Source organism: Amphiura filiformis, unplaced genomic scaffold, assembly GCF_039555335.1.
Source record: "Amphiura filiformis unplaced genomic scaffold, Afil_fr2py scaffold_32, whole genome shotgun sequence".
In the NCBI taxonomy this organism is placed as follows: domain Eukaryota; kingdom Metazoa; phylum Echinodermata; class Ophiuroidea; order Amphilepidida; family Amphiuridae; genus Amphiura; species Amphiura filiformis.
The window spans coordinates 594,865-612,486 of NW_027305496.1; the positions used below are offsets into that span (position 1 = coordinate 594,865).

The following is a 17,622-nucleotide window of genomic DNA, read 5'->3' on the forward strand; positions in this document are numbered from 1 at the left end:
GAAAGTAGGGAACGGGAAACGACTTTTTTTCGTAATAAAATCGATTGATATCATGTTGAGCTAGTTTATCAAATAACAATTGAAATAAATCATGCGTAGCATTGTTTCCTCATCATGCTATTTACATTAACAACACTGTAACCAAAATATATGTGTCTACATAATATCACTCGTTGCATAAAACCATACTGTCCAAGAACATAATTCGTGTCCAAGTCTTACACGTGCATAATAGTAAAAAAGGAAAGCTTCATGCTTTTTTCAAGAACCGTAAAGTCGTTAATTCGAAATAAATGAATAAATAAATAATAATAATAATAATAATAATAATAATAATAATAATAATAATAATAATAATAATAATAATAATAATAATAATAATAAAACAAGCTATTCCACACGAGAGTCGTTATAGGCGCAAAAAAAATAAATTGATAGGGTATTATTATTGAAAGGTTTCTAACGTGTGTGGTGTGATTTCCAAAAAGCTGTGCTATACATTTGCATATCAATAGATAAAACAAAACTATGGGGGAACTTTGGATTGACTCACTTCCTTGCTCTCCCTTTTTTTTTTCCATTGGTGAAAGGGAATCAGCAGCCTCGTCCGCCCCCTCATCTGGTGGTGCGGCTTCGGTGGTTGGTGCTGGGGACTGTTCCATCGGTTCCTCAACAACTGGAGGAGGCACTGATTCCTCCACTGGTGCTTTAGCAGCCTTCTTCTGTGGTGGTTCCTCTACTGGTGTTTTTTCAGCTGGAGCCTTCTCACTGTAAAACCAAACATGTCGATTTGTTAGCGCACTTTAGCAAAATCATAGTTCATTGAATTTACAACCGTATGACAAAACAGGCGAAAATAGTAACTTTTTGCACAATATTTGCAATTTAAAGATTTAAAAATTGGCCATTGCTCTTTGAAATGAAGCTAGTATATGGACAATATAATTTTGCTCTTTCATTTAATGACATAAAATTTGAAAAATATTGTAAGGAACACATGAGGTTTTGACTTTTAAAACCTATATTTCGGTCAAAAATTGTGCTTGGATAGGTTGTTTTCAACAGATTTACCACATTCGCCTTGCTATAAAAAATGAATTGTGTTATCTGTTGACGTAATGAAAAAAAGTGTTTTATGGGAAGATGTTAGCTTTCGTTCGATACAAAAATTCTGATTGGAGGAAGGGACCAAGTAAGGCGTTGACAAAAACCAATCACAGATGCCTATTTTCCACTAGATCTCACACAGCTCTTATGATGCTATGCACTCAACCATGTAGTATAAAGACAGACTGTGTAGAGGCTAGACTCGCTGTGTTTGGAAATATCTGGGTGACCGGGTGTATCGAGGTGGAAACAGTAGATGAATTTATAATAGAATCGTTTTTGTAGTCAAACCCCAAAAAAACCGCAATTTACCGCTTAAAATGTGTGTAAAAAAATTACAAAAATGCGATGATGAAATTGCATAAGTCTGGAAATACATGCGTCGCAATGAATTGTTTTGGCTTTCGGAATTTGACCTTTAAATTTTCGTTTTCATGACATTATCGTTCAAAATCAGCAAAAGATATTTCAACAATATATGGCCTTATTTTTTAAAATTTTATGTATGTGAAATATATAGCTCCAAGAATGCTTTGCTGGTTAATAGTACAAACACCTTTGACCTAAAAAGGGCGATAGGTGCCATATTTTATAATGCTAGAATGAATCCACTGGCCCTCTAACAGTAAAAATTGTTTTAGTTACTAAAACAATTTTGGTAATGCTTGATTTGCTATAATTACCCTGGTTTTCTTTTCTTTTCTTCTTCACGTTTCTTCAATGTTGCAGGACTTGGATCTGTTACAGAGATAATATAACATTATTACCACATTATATTAAAGGTGAATTGATTTCATTTTGTTAATACAATATATCAATGGTACTGAAAATGATATAACATTACATGATGATGATTATGATGATGTCAACAGCTAAAATTCAATATTACATAACGTCAACCTGCAACGATAATATTGCCTTATGCAGTATTCAAATTTTTTTTTAAATCATGTCTTAGCATGTGCACCTGCTGTAATAATGCCATTGACATTGACCAATCATAAAGGAGATTTTGAGGTGAGTTAGGCAATTTTGACAGGTGTCAAATGGTGAGTTGGGTATTTTTAACACCAGAATATATGCCTAGGTCAACTGTTTGTACTGAATATTTTGCTCTAATTTACGTCACAGGTTAAAGCCACTGAAAGTTACGTAATCATAATCATTTTGTTCTTCTCCAAAGATTAGTAAATAAATATGTTTATACGCATGCTTTAACCATATTTTTTACTGCAAAAACGGGTTAGGCAATTATCGTAGAAGAGTAACGCATGATGCAGTCATGTCTACAGTAGAATTCATCTCGACCTTTGCAGGACTTAAACCCCATTAAAAGCTATTAAACCAAGATAACACTCATTGAAGCAGCTCAACTGATTAAATCAGATCTTCTCTGGTTGTGTACAAGTGTCTGTTTTTAATGTGCGACATCGCAATAAAGCTGGTATTACAGCTTCAGTTGGGTAACCGATTATAAAGGAAACGAAAGGAAACACTGGTATGTGTACCATTGTTCACGAAATGAGACAAAGACCTGCTTTTTGTTGCCCAGCATTCTTCAAAATGAGCAACATAATGATTGTTGACTTAACACAGTTTGGAAATAATTTCTTCATATTTTTGGTGTTATCTGTCGTTTACATATCCTTCCTAAAACACAAAAGTGCGACCCTCTCCAAACATCTAAATTAGCTAAAAATTTAGGACATGTTACAAAACTTTATTTTCTAGAACCTATTTAGAATAATTTAAATGTAGCTTTTACCGTTTTTTTTGTGGCATCCTTCAGAAGTGAGCGGTCCGATACCAATATTTTCGGTCAAATCTCCATTCAATTAACACGGGGAGTTGGCTAGCTATGCCTTGCCCTCACTCATATTTTACAAAAGTGCGACCATTTCTGAACATCTAACCTAGCTGTAATTTTAGGTCATGTTAGAGAAATATATTTGCTAGAAGTTTTGGAGAATAAATAAAATATTGGCTGGTTATTTTTCACACAGTGATGTTAACTAGGCAAGTGTCCATTCTCCCAACATACATCATTTGTTGAGGTCACACGTCAATGGTGAGAGCACTGTGTATTATGTATAGGAAAACGGACAGTAACTGCAGTATGGATAAGGAGCAGACATAATACACGTGTTGTTATAGCAAAGGTTGATCCCAAATAGTACCGTTTATAACATATGCATAAATTATGATATTAATTTTGTAGTCTTAATCAACCTACCGACAACCTTTATCTCGCATTTCTGTGACTTCTTGCCCGCTGGGCCATCTGTGACAAGTTCATATTTGCCGACATGAGTTTTGAGTTTGACATTCAAAAATTCAGCTTCAAATACGTCGCCTCTCCTATGGAATTTGATGTCCTTGCCTTCTTTGAGCTGTGCGCCGTCCCTGAAAACCAGACAAATAAATGTATTATTCAGGTGGCTACCCAGCAAACACAACACGTTTTACAGAACACATTAAAGTGTCGGATTGTATAAAAGGTATAAAATGTTTGAAAAATTTTGAAAATCTGATGTAAAACATTTTAACGTAATGCTATTTTCAAAGCCGGCACTTGACTGGACAACCATCAAGGTAATTATTATACAATCTAGGTAAACCTTTTGTATGTGTTTCTTTTCAATGGAGCTACACAACATTGGATTTGTTCTTTATCAATATAAGTTACGTAACTAATACCCAACAGCGTTTGAAATAAGGCGCGTCCTTGCGTCATATACCCGTAAAAGTAGACCCGCAAATTTCCTACAGTACGGGTCCGCGTGACCCGTAAAAATTTGAACCAAGCCTAGTTTTGTTGTTCCAATGGAAAATCTGGTTCACATACATGACATAATACGCCCAGCTCCCTGAGTACACTTTCATTTTAGTTTCCCATCAAGTTTTCAACCCGGGTTTTCAAATTTTAAAGGCAAGGATCCGGGTCAGACCCTTGACAATTGATGAGGACCCTTGCAATTTCTAAGGTAAGGGTCCGGAGGACCCTTGGATTTTTTTTCTTATTTCAATATGGGTAAACCTTTTGTATGTGTTTCTTTTCAATGGAGCTAGATTTGTACACAACATTGGCTTTGTTCTTTATAAATATAAGTTACTATTACCCAACGTTATAAGAGAGTATGAAACTGATACATACTTATACCACTTGAAATCCTTGATATTCCCTGGCACTTTGACGGCCATTTTTGCTGGTTCACCGTCTTCAATTTTCTGTAATTAAAGTGAAATGTTGACTTGCGTAAACACTCTACATGTACTTCCCATTCCATAAAAATACAGCACTAATTTGTTTCGATTAAAACAATATAATCTTGTTTTGCCATATGAAACATAGCTAATTCTAAATCCTTTTTTTAAGTTCTGACTGTCAACTAAAAGTTAAATTTTAAGGGGGTATAATACCCTGATTTTCATCAGTACCTATCTTCTTTTTCTTGTTGCAAATTTATGAAGTATATAAATATGCTCATTACCTCATGTCCTGAACTTATAAAATATCTCTACATACAAAGTGCTTTTAAACCATTTTAGAAAATCATTTTAGCCCTATATATTTTTTGTTTACTGTATCCTAGTAACTCAGATGTGTGTTTCATAACAAACCATAATTTATTCTATTCAACATGTCCAAGTAGAATACATGAATAGAATACATTAAATCCTTTGTTATACTATCTATAGAAATGTACTCACTCATTATAACACTGAATAAATTAAATAGGCCTAATCTCTTCCACATAGACAATTTAATACTACACCATGTATGCATCTTCTATAATCATGATAATGTGTTGTTAGGAAAAGAGATTTAAAAAGGCCATAAGGTCATCAAAGGTCAGGTTATAGGTCAATTGGTTCATGTCAAATTCAGGCATCAATTTTGAATACATGTGATAGTCTCTGATATCATACATGTCATAATGAGGCATCAATTTTGATATTTTGTCTGTTACTGGATATATAATGGAAATGTGTGAGGTGGATATACTAAAATACCTTGGGATGTAAATGGTGAGTACAATTTAGATTGCCTAGTTGAGATGGATTGGGCAAATAAATATAAAACAGTTACCAAAATCACAAAAATGAAGCTTACGGAAAACTACCTAATATGGTGGTATAGGTGACAAAAAATACAAATTTTTTCAACATTGCTGTAGTGTGGTTGTGGTAACCTGTTACCTATGGCTTAATTAAGTTTCAGTGAAATAATGTCGCAAGTTCAAAATACACAATATAGCTCAACATTGAAAATAGAAGCATTTTAACCGGTTCGTTTTTTGATAGTTGTGGAGCACGAAGTTCATGAAGTCATAAAAGAAATCAGGGACCACTTATTCCCATTTTACATATCAACATTATTTCCCTAATGTGTTAGCAACACATATCCAAAATTTTAACGAAATCCGTTGATAGTAAGCTTTCCAAAATGAAGTGAATTAAAAACATCAGTGATTAACCACCTTTTGGCTTATACCATTAGAAGCATGTACGCCTCATTGATACCGATGCCACCAATTGAACGAGTAGATTTGCCCCTTCATTTTGCATACCACTTTGTCCAATTTCTGTTTCTCATTTCTTCACAAAAAATGCAAAAAAAAAAAAAAAAAATGCAATGGGTGTAGTACCCCCTTAATAGTTTTGTTGCAATTTCAGGGGAAATAGACCAAAACAATTGTGCATGATTTCTAACCATTTCAGTCACAAGATTCAAAGACTTGGCAAGGTCTAATCATTAAAAACATATAGTCTATTACGTTGCTCATACATTTAATATTTCATGTTAATTTTGATTTATACTTGGTTATAAAAGATACCAAAAAATGTGTTTTCCAAATAGTAGTTTGTCTATTAGTGCCCGTACCCTATCTGGCAACACAGTGGGTACTTCTCCGTTTACAAGACCATCTGGGGACACGTCTTCTGCTTTTGGTTTCTTTTCTTCTGGTTTCTTTTCTTCTGGTTTCTTTTTCTTTTCTGCCTCTCGTCTCTTCAATGTTTCAGGACTTGGATCTGGTAAAAACACAAAGCACAACATTAGTATGTCGGTGCGCATTTGTCTCGGTGAAATGATTTATTTTCTCACATTGCTCAATTTGTTAAATTTTAAAACAAGAATATATTAAGGGGTGGGGTATGAACGTTTGGACAGTATTTATTGTGGGATATTAGAGCACATCAGACAATATCGAATTCTGAATACGAAGAATGTCCTTCTGATATCAAATAATTTTGATTTTTGAAATTCGCAATGTAATACACATTTTATGGCAAATGATTAAAATTGATATTTTTGATATTTAACAGTACTCGAAGTAAACTTTATAAATCTGATGATTATACTTAAAGTGTATGTAGATGGGATGAAAAGCCGACGATCAATTGAAAATTTTGACCTTTCGTATTGAAGATATGAATTTTTTCCCCAAAACACCAAAATAATTAGGTCTTTTTGAGAAAAAAATCCATATCTTCAATATGAAAGGTCAAAATTTTCAATTGATCGTCGGCTTTTCCTCCCAGCTATATACACTTTAAAAATTTACTTCGAGGACTGTTATATATCAAAATGTGAAAATATCAAATTTTAATAATTTGTCATAAAATTTGTATTATATCGTGAATTTCAAAAATGATAATTATTTGATATCAGAAAGACATTCTTCGTATTCAGAATGCAATTCGATATGTCTGATGTGCTCTCATGTCCCACAAAAAAAATACTGTCGAAACGCTCAAAACGCTCATTCCAGATCCCTTAAAAGCAATTAAAAGCGATGGATTATTGGAATTGAAATCAATACATCCCCCTATGGAAGACATGACCTTAATCTAATCCCTATTAGTATGTAGACTTTAAATGGAGTCTCCAATTCAGATAAATCCACTTGAAATTCACAATGTGAGTTTTCGAACATCTTCTGAGTTGTTGTTCGCATCACCTACCGACAACTTTCATCTCGCACGTCTGTGTCTTCTTGCCTGCTGGGCCATCCGTGATAAGTTCATATTTGCCAAATAGTACCGTTTATAACATATGTATAAATAATATGATATTAATTTTGTAGTCTTAATCAACCTACCGACAACTTTTATCTCGCATTTCTGTGACTTCTTGCCTGCTGGGCCATCCGTGATAAGTTCATATTTGCCGACATGGGTTTTGAGTTTGACATTCATAAATTCACATTCAAAAACGTCACCTCTCCTGTGGAATTTGATGTCCTTGCCGTCTTTGAGCTGTGCGCCGTCCCTGAAAACCAGACAAATCGCATATTATTACTAGCAAACACAAAACGTTTTACAGAAAACATTTAAATGTGGGATTATATAAAGGGTATAAAATGTTTGAAAAACATTCAAAACACGTTTACAAAATGGTTTTCAACACCATCTGGTGATACGTCTTCTGGTTTTGGTTTCTTTTCTTCTGGTTTCTTTTCTGCTTATTTCTTTTTCTTTTCTGCCTCGCGTCTCTTCAATGTTTCAGGACTTAGATCTGGTACAAACATAAGGCATATAGTAAACATTAAAAAGTAACTAGCCCACCTTAAATAATGACCATTATTCAAAAACGCGTAAATGCGTTGGAAGCAGAATTTATTTCTGCACATTTTGACACCTCATTTGTAGCAATTAACTAAATATTGACGTCACAGCGTACATTTAAATCAATGTAGCCCAAGATTTGAAAGTTGGAGTAAATTCTATTGATTTTGCATTCAGTGTAATGGAAGGAAACCTGTGTAATGATATCTGAGTGTTTTTGTATTGTAAAAAAATTGTATGTAAGTGCAACTTTCAAATCTGGACCTCACTACATTAAATTGACCGATGTTTTATTGTTTTCTGGGCTATCGTATCAAATGAGGTGTCAAAATGCGCAGAAATAAATTATGCTTCCAATGCATTTTACAGATTTGTAATACAACAGTCCCCTTTTGAATGATGGGCATTATTTAAGGGGGGTTAGTTACTTTTTTGAGATGTTTATGTCTCGGGACTGATTTATTGATTTGCTATCGTCTTATCAGTTGTGCATTGTGATATTGTCAAGCTGCATGCACCCACTTACATATTCTGCTTATCCCAAAGCAAAACAAAACATACGCTTTGATGAAAAATAATTTTAAAATATCTTTTTCAGTCTGACGAAGGCATACTTAATGGTTGGCACGTGTAACTGACAATCGAATAGTTAAGAGTCCACTGCGACACATTTTGTATTACTTTTAGTCAATAGTAATGTTTACTAAAGAGAGCAACTTAGCACGCTTTTGCCAAAGAATTGCAGGACTAATACCGTAAATGACAAATATATCGCAGTCAGTTTCGATAACTGTAAAAAAAATTATACAATATAGGTAAACCTTTTGTATGTGTTTCTTCTCAATGGAGCTTATACACAACATTGGATTTGTTCTTTATCAATATAAGAGAGTATGAAACTGATACCTACTTATACCACTTGAAATCCTTGATATTCCCGGGCACTTTGACGGCCATTTTTGCTGGTTCACCGTCCTCGATTTTCTGTAATTAAAGTGAAATGTTGACTTTCGTAAACATTAACCACCCTATTCCCCATTCCAGCAAAATACAACACTAATTTATTTCGATTAAAACAATATTATCTTGTTTTGCCACATGACACATAGCTAAATATTAGTCCTTTATTAAGTCAACTAAAAGTCAAATTTTAATAGTTTTGCAATTTCAGGGGAAATAGACCAAAATATGCAAGTTTGCATGATTTCTGACAATTTCAGTTACAAGATTCAAAGATTTGGTACAAGTCTAAGCATTAAAAAGTTAAAGGCTATTACTTTGCTCATAAATTAAATATTTTATGCTAATGATAATTGGTTATGAAAGATTGAAAAAATGTGTTTTCCAGTAGAATGCATGAAGTATTATATCGCAAATTAAAAAAACAACTATTTGATATCAGAAGGACAATCCTCGTATTCAGAATTTCGATCTCTTAACCTTTTAAAAAAGTACAAAAAGACGTTAAGCGCAACACCAAACAAAAACTTAGATAAGCTTATAAGAACCACTGTTTAAAAAGATAAATTAAAAACCAAAGCTATATGTTAATAATTTATGCGAAAAGATTTTACTGCAATAACAACTGATTTCGCAGTACCTATGTATACGCTAATAAACGCCGAATAAAACACACTATAAACACGCTCTTAGCGACCTTACCCTATCTGGCAACACAGTGGGTACTTCTCCGTTGACAAGACCATCTGGGGACACGTCTTCTGGTTTTGGTTTCTTTTCTTCTGGTTTCTTTTTCTTTTCTGCCTCTCGTCTCTTCAATGTTTCAGGACTTGGATCTGTTAAAAAACACAAGGCACAAATTTAATATGTCAGTGCGCATTTGTCTCAGTGAAATGATTTTTCTCACATTGATCAATTTCTTTTTAAAACAAGAATATTGGTATAATGTGTTTTAAAAGCAATAAAATGCGATGGCTTATTGCAACTGAAATCAATACACCCCCAATGGAAGACATAACCCTAATTTCCAAATGGGTAGACTTCCACATTTGAAATTCACAATGTAAGCATAGGCGTAGATCCCGGAGGAAGTGGGGGGATACACCCCCAATATTTTTCTGGGTGGGGGTGGTCCATACAATCCCCCCATGTTGACACCTGAATATGGGTTTCTGACCAAATTAACCTCATATTTGCCCATTTTAGCCCCCCAAAAGTGCAACTTTTCTCGTGTTTCGCGCGCATTTATTCCACGTTTGCACCATAATTCATCAGTTTAGCTTCAAAATAGCACAAATTTTCCTTATTCTGGATTCACTATACCTCAAGGATTTTTTCCATCCCCATCCCCCAATGTCAAAAAGAAATCTACGCCACTGAATGTAAGCTTTCCAAAGTCTTAAACTTAATTTTCTTGAGTTGTTGTTCGCATCACCTACTAAAAGTACCGTTTATTTCGAGGGCCCCCGTTTATTTCGAGGGCCTCTGTGGAAAGCAGTGCTTGCACTGATCAGGGTTTACACTCGTTAAAGATGTCATTAAATTAAAATTAAAATATAACATATGCATAAATTATGATATTAATTTTGTAGTCTTAATGAACCTACCGACAACTTTAATCTCGCATTTCTGTGCCTTTTTGCCTGCTGGGCCATCCGTGATAAGTTCATATTTGCCGACATGAGTTTTGAGTTTGACATTCATAAATTCACATTCAAATACGTCGTCTCTCCTGTGGAATTTTATGTCCTTGCCGTCTTTAAGTTGTTTACCGTCCCTGAAGAAGAGATAAAGCGCATTCATATATATTACTTCGGTGACTACAATTATACACTATGGAAAACGTTCACTATATCGTGGCCTTATTTCGTTATTCTTAAGATGATAAAATAGAGATATCTGTGGTGCAATGCCCACAGTCTAACATCCCAACTCTACCCCTTCCCTACCACTAGGCACTAGCCGCGCATCACCAAATAAGTAGCATGCAACATTGACCGGAAAAGGGGGGGCTTATTTACATTGCACTATCAAAGGTGTCCCAATACTTTGGGCTTTCATTGTAGGTGTTGTCAGATGCATGGAGGGATGGATGGATGGATAACATAACATAACATAACAGAAAACTTTTGGTGCGCTGTTCCTTATGACAAGCTCGTAGCGCTTACAAAGTAAAAATGAAAACATCTTAAAGTACACAAACAAAAGCCTTAAGGCCGTACTACACCCATATATTGGTTTGATTGGTCTAAAAAAATATTTTTTCATTTATAGCTAGGCGATATATGCACGGATCATGTGAAATAAAAATAATTATGAAAAAACTTTGTAAAAGTGTGTCTTTTCACCCATTTGTCTTAAAGTTGACTGGTTGGTAAGGACGCTTATTTTTTAGCGATCCACTTTTTACGTCTGTGACAGGCGGCGTAGGAAGCGCAACACGTGACGTACGAGGCTGGCGAAGATACACTGACAGTTAGCCTGAGTCCCTCGGCCCCGATCTCGAAACAATTCAAAATGGCGGAATAAAATGGCCGTTTCTCGTTGCGTAAGCAGTTGAAGGACTGGTGGATCAAGTCTAACTGACAGTCCCATTCAAACTACACGGTTAGCAATTACAAATAGAAAATTATCATACTTGCAGTGGGGTACTTTGTCGTACCCCGACGGTTTTAAAGTAAGATAATTTTGCTTTGACACCACATAACAAATTTAGAATTCTTTGTGACGATTTCATGATTATGTGTTAAATCTAATGGCGACCTCAAAATTGGCGATATCGTTTCCATCACCGCCTGGTCTGTGATGTCAGCGGATGTCACTCTCCATAGGGATGGGCGATACCAGCTTTTGTCGATTGTCGATCTAGAGCAGTCAGGGGTGGCGGCCGAATTTTTAGAAAAATAAAATAAAATTTAAAAAATGGTTGCGGAGCTAACTTGCGCGACGCAGGAGGTTGTCTGAGGGAGGATGTTCCCCCCTCAGAAATAAGAAACTGGTGCAAAATGAAGATCTAATTGAAGCGATTTGGTGGACAATTTTGGCGCTATTACTCACGGCGTAAAATTTTAGTTTGGCGGCCGAATATTTGTGAAATGTGCGGTTCATGAAGTCTTTCTTGGACAAGTTTCCCTATTGTCGTAGGCCTATAAATTGTTTTAAACATAAATCGGCGAAAGAAGAAGCGAAAATGGCCACTTGTATATCGATTACGCAGGGGAGTGTAAAATGAAGAAAATTGAAGTGTTTTGGTGGACCATTTTGGTACTAGTGTGTAAAACTTTAGTTTGAAAAAGCCGCGAATTTGTTAAATGATGGTCCATGAAACCTTCCTTGGACAAGTTTTCCCTGTAAGCCTACACTCTTAGAAAAAAAAGGTTCCAGAGGGGGTTCTTGAAATGACAAATGGTTCTTGTTGGAACATCACATCTCTAAAGAACCTTTTAAGGTTCTTTATGTTCTTGAAAAGGGTTCTAAATAGCAAAATGTGGGTTCTATAGGCCTATGGCTATAGGGTTCTTCCAAGAACCATAATTTTAAGGACAACGGGTTCCAGAATGTCAACACACACCTATGTTGCAATAATATACCTACACATGATAAATGAGTTTTAAATTAAATGTTTTTGTACTTTATCCTTTTGAACAATACTGTCTATAAAAAGTGAGCTTACTGGTTAATTTATTTGATATACCTATTTCAATGATACACTGGTGAGAATTTCAATTAATTATTCCTGCTGCGTAACGATATGTAGTGTGCAGTAAAGCGGCCATCTAGCAAGTTCACATGTTGACACCATAGAATATATATTCTGCTTTTTAAACTTTTACCCCATAATTTCCCCCATTCTTCAAGCCATGCCTTTATCGGAGGCTAATTTATATATCCAATAAATGTACCCAAGATTGCTATCAAAATTACACAATCACAAAGAACACAATCTCATCGTTACTCTTCCCCCAGAAGAAAATCCATAAGTTAACTTGGAATTCTCCCAATGGAAGGACAGTCAACCAAATTGACCATAAGGTTCTTTCTAGAACCCATTAAAAAAGGTTCCATCAAGAACCTGTAGGGTGCTCCCAGTGGGACAAACTGCAAGAACCATTAATGGTTCTTGAAAGAACCATTAAGGTGCTTAATAGAACCTGAATGGGTTCTAGATAGAACCCTGTTTCATGGTTCTTTATAGAACCTCCACAAAAGGGTTCTTAAGTAGAACCTCACATGGTGCTCCCCACGGGACAAGCTTTAGCACCTTAGTATGGTTCTAAATGGAACCTTTTTTTCTAAGAGTGTATACCGCAAATTGTGTTAACATAGGGCTTAAATTTGCAAATGTTGGAAGAAGAGCGAAAATGATCATATGTTTATCCACTACGCAAGGGTTAGTCTCAGGGGGATGTTCCCCCCTGAGAAGTTTGAAAAATTTGCAAGATGAAGGTCGAATTGAAGCCATTCGGTGCATTGTTTTTACACTACTATTTGAATCAATTGCTTTAAACAGAAAAAAGGGCCCGAACTTAATTTGCAAAACTTGAGATTGGCAATTTACTAAAGCATGCATAAATCGATGAAGTCGGTATGGAGTCCGTCTTAATACTGACTTTGGTGGCAAAATGTGAGGGGCCCTGCATATCGGCGGACCCGCAGTAATTTTCACATGCTTTTAGGACGAGGACCCGCCTTCAAGCAATACCGAAAATAATCGCAGGCCTATAGGCATATACGACCTACTTCCAATCGTCCCGACTGTGCGATTATTTAGACATCGGCCTACTCAATTACGTGCAATTTAGTTTCTCTCCTCCTTTCCTCCATTTTCTCTTCTCTTTTCTCCTTTCTTCCCTTCTCTTCTCTTTTTGGGGTGGGCCCGTCAGCCCCGAATCCGCGCCTTAAATGAGTCAATGTGTATGTTGGGGTAGGGGAGGGGGGTACTAAGGCCTACCACATTTAATAACGAACTTGCTTACTCTTTGTGGGATTTCGAATCGCAACACAGGTAATAATAAAAATAGTAGCAAACTTCACTTTACTAACAAGATACAACAACCTTACAACTTTCTTTTTAATTAATGAAACAAAGCTTATTTTTGACTCAGAGTTTAATTTTAAGATGCTAGCCGAAGTCAATAACTTTGCACATTCTTCGGGTTCCTTTGTTTCCACTCTTGTTAAAAGAAGACATAAAACCTGATGATCAGCTGACTCTTTCTGTTGACAATTTAAGTTTAAAACATTATTAACACAATTTGTGTGTTGATTGTAAACAAAACCAATAGGCCTACAATTGGCTAGTTTCAAATCTTTCGTAACATATTTTAAACCGTGTTTTTTGTACTGAAAATATTTTGTAAAAGATTTGCAATTACTTTGATTGGGATCGAACATTGCCACTTTACAATGCTCAAGGTCACCAAAACTCAGATGTGTGAAAAATCCTTTTGTTAAAAATTGTATGAAATCATCCCTCAGCGTAAACTAGTTTCTATACCGGGGTACACTTCTAAATGTGAATGATACGGTAGGTAGCTGAAAAGTGTTTTGTGACGTTACATGTATACGTAGGCCTTCATTAGGAAAACAATTGTTATTTAAAGCACCGTAACATTTTTCAAAATCGGGATTTTTACCTAATTGTAATAAATATAACATAACAAACACACCCTGAAATGTTTTATCGTGTAGGCCTACATGCCCCGCCAATACCCGCCATGATGTGCTGCTGAGTGCATATCCCATAGACAATCCATTGGATTATTCAAAACACTGTTAAATGTAGGCCTAGGCCTAGCGGTGGGCCTGGGCTGCGAGATCTGGATCTGGATCATTTATACTCCAATAAAAGCAGTGAATTCTGCACCCGGGATTCTGCATCACACTAGCTCACACTAGAGTTGGAGATAGTCTAGACCTACCACACAATTTATTCGCTACCTGAAGTCGCTAATAGAGAATGAGAGATTAGAATATTTGTTTTCAATTTTCTAATATTTTTTTTAATACGTTCCATTAAATAATTCTTTAGGCCTATTCTGTCATGTCTGTAAAGTACGGTATCGTACGCGTACCGGTATCAGAGAATCCGCGGTATCGAGTATCGCGCAACCTTAGTCAAAGGTCAAAACCAATTATAAAAATATGGCGTCGATTTCGTCGGCTTATCTTCGAAGCGAGCAGTGATTTTATCAGTTCCAAATTTCACACGGATTTTTCATCTTTTTCTCAAAGTGGAAGGAATACACACCCGCTACAGGTAAGTGACGAAACCGTTACTACACATGAAGTTTTAGGGTGTGTCCAACAGTTTAATATTGAGGTTTTACCATTGTGAACATACCGATTCACATTATTATCGTGTTTTGTAAGCTTTGCTATTTTCTCAGAAAACTGAGCAAAAATTCACCTAATACTGAAAATTGACTGTTTCGACTGTTCTTTAATTTCAACCGTATCAAACCTGAAACAAATGTGCTGCCTTGTGAACACAAATTTTGCATATCATTGTCAACTGGAAGGGGGAAAATAAGTTTAATTTCATTGATAACATGAAATTGATGCATATTTGTGTTTTCAAAGCTGTGCATAATTAATGCATTTCCAAAATAAAAACTATTTTGGTACTATTAGGGTCTGCCATTGCTGATAAATAAGTGTGTAAAGTGGATTCACGTCAGCAGTTCTGAAATTGCAAATATGATCAAAATTGTGATGGGGTCATCATGTACCTCTCTTTGGCTTGTACAATTAAAAGCATGTAAGCTACATTATTATCAATACCACCAATAGAACGAGAAGATTTGCCCCTTCATTTTGCATACCACTTTGACCAATTTTTTTTTTATCATTTCTTAACAAAATGCAAAAAACCCGTAAAAAATGTGATGGGTGTAGTACCCCCTTAAATAAATAATGTTAATGGATGGATGGATGGATGGATGGATGGATGGATGGATGGAAGAAGAATGGCAGAACCATGACAAGATGAAGTGATGTCATCAGGAAAGAAAATGGAAGCTCCACACGGTTGTTTGATGTATATAGAATTGGCTTCAATATTAACTAAATGCAAACTACAAGGGGTAGGTGATCAATACTGCCTTTAAAACAGATGGAATAGGTGAAACAAGCAGCAAAGAAATTTTATACACATATTTCATCAACAAATAAAACAAATTGTTTGTATTAAAAGCTTGAAAGTAATTTTCAGTAACTAAATAGCGCCACCAATTTTGTCATAAATAGATACATTCTTTATCCAAAAATGCTGTAAAAGTGAATAATTTTGTACAAAAAGGGGAAATTTAAGGGTGAAAATGACTCAAAAGTATATGTATACATTAGCATGATATCGCTTAATAGCTATTTAAGCCTAAAATTGGTTTGTACATGATGTTTTGTTTGAAAAACTAATAAATGATCACATCAAACAGCCGTGTGCACGCATAATGTATCTTTTACATTTGCACTTATGCTTTAAACTTTACATGATTATTAAGGATTTCTATTATTATACAGGATATGTAAATGTGTTTTTTCTTTGTGTATTTCGTCATTACGCGAACCAAAAAACGCAGAAGTATTTTTTTAATTAAGTGATTTTACAAAACAGTTCACACTTTCTTAATTGAATCTTCTTTGCGTAACAATAAGCCAAATCGGCATTGGAAGTTTGCAATGCATTGTAGGACAGTTTTTGCAGTTTTGGGACACTTTGTCCTTTGACCTTTTGGGAAAATTCAGAAATATTGGGTTTTTGTACGTACAAAATATCATCTAAAATGTTTTACAATAATTGAAACAAACAAAAAAATTATTATTTTATAAATTAATTATTTAAGTATTTTTAATGATAATATTATGACAATAATAAGTAAATTAATCATAATTACGTAAATTTCCCGATATGTCAGAGGTCAAAGTGTCCCAAAACTGCTCTCAAAAACCGGAAGTTATAATGGCGATTGGGCTTATTACCCAACGCAATAAAAGTGTAAGAAACTGATACCTACTTATACCACTTGAAGTCCTTGATATTCCCAGGCACTTTGACTTGCATTTTAGCTGGTTCACCGTCTTCAATTTTCTGAAATTTAAAGGAATACAAGTTTAATTACCGTAGTTAGAGAGTAAAATAGTGTTTTAAAGGGGGCACGCATGGTCACTCTGAATCGCTGGCGGGGGTGGCAGGGGGCAAATTGCCCCCCCTGGCAAAAAATGCCTATTTGGGCCCCCGCCCCTAGCGCTATTTGGGCCCCCGCCCCCCTAGCGCAAGGAAAAAAGAGGAAAAAGGAGAGAGGGGAGGAAAAGGGAGAGGAGGGGAAAAAATGGTACTATATATATATCAAAATGTGTTGCTTTTAGGGCGCTAGCACCTATATTCCTTTTTTTTTTTTTTTTTTTTTTGCTCTTCACTTTTTCAAACCACCGGAAAAAAATTGGGTCAACCTTTTAGGCAAAATTTTTGTTTGGTGGATTTGGGCCCCGCCCCATACAGGCTTGCCCCCTTGGAAAAAATCCCAGCTACGCCACTGCTCTGAATGGACAATTTTAGACATTGTATTGTATTGTGTTGTATTGTATTGTATCTTTTAAAGTAATACTGATATTAAAGAACATACAATTTCCGAATCGATAAAAACTGCATTTAGTTTTTAAAGACACATAACTTCGTTTTAAAAAAAATGGATAAAAATGATCAAAAGTTGACATTTTTTTCAATAATGACCAACCTGTTGAATATTTTAAGGTATAAAAACAATAGAAGGTTCAAATTCCAAAAAAAAATAATAAAACAGTTTCTTGTTTTGTGTCTTTATTTTGTTAAGTTGTAACGTTGGACGAAAATCAAATTTGGCGATTTTTTCAAAAACTGCTCATTTTTGGAGAATCTGCCGTACTATAGTTGGATTCCTTGCATTATTTCCTTGCTGAAAATACATAGACGAACCAAGTGTACCTAATCTTATAATTGAAGACGGA

General features: G+C 35.2%; 1 protein-coding gene across 11 annotated transcripts in view; it reads right to left on the reverse strand.

Moving 5' to 3' along the window:
- The window catches only part of LOC140143917 (twitchin-like), a 210,110-nt gene that overhangs the window by 131,555 nt on the left and 60,933 nt on the right, over positions 1 to 17,622 (reverse strand). For 8 of the 11 annotated variants that reach the window (XM_072165747.1, XM_072165746.1, XM_072165751.1 and 5 more), the window contains exons 16-25: positions 16,653 to 16,726; positions 10,245 to 10,414; positions 9,340 to 9,473; positions 8,588 to 8,661; positions 7,212 to 7,381; positions 5,993 to 6,141; positions 4,262 to 4,335; positions 3,341 to 3,510; positions 1,791 to 1,845; positions 554 to 768 (exon numbers count right to left, since the gene is read on the reverse strand). In XM_072165747.1, coding sequence (XP_072021848.1) covers positions 554 to 768; positions 1,791 to 1,845; positions 3,341 to 3,510; positions 4,262 to 4,335; positions 5,993 to 6,141; positions 7,212 to 7,381; positions 8,588 to 8,661; positions 9,340 to 9,473; positions 10,245 to 10,414; positions 16,653 to 16,726 — 1,285 coding nt within the window. The remainder of the gene's footprint in view (positions 1 to 553; positions 769 to 1,790; positions 1,846 to 3,340; positions 3,511 to 4,261; positions 4,336 to 5,992; positions 6,142 to 7,211; positions 7,382 to 8,587; positions 8,662 to 9,339; positions 9,474 to 10,244; positions 10,415 to 16,652; positions 16,727 to 17,622) is intronic. The other 3 variants (XM_072165753.1, XM_072165755.1, XM_072165754.1) reach the window with 3 other exon arrangements.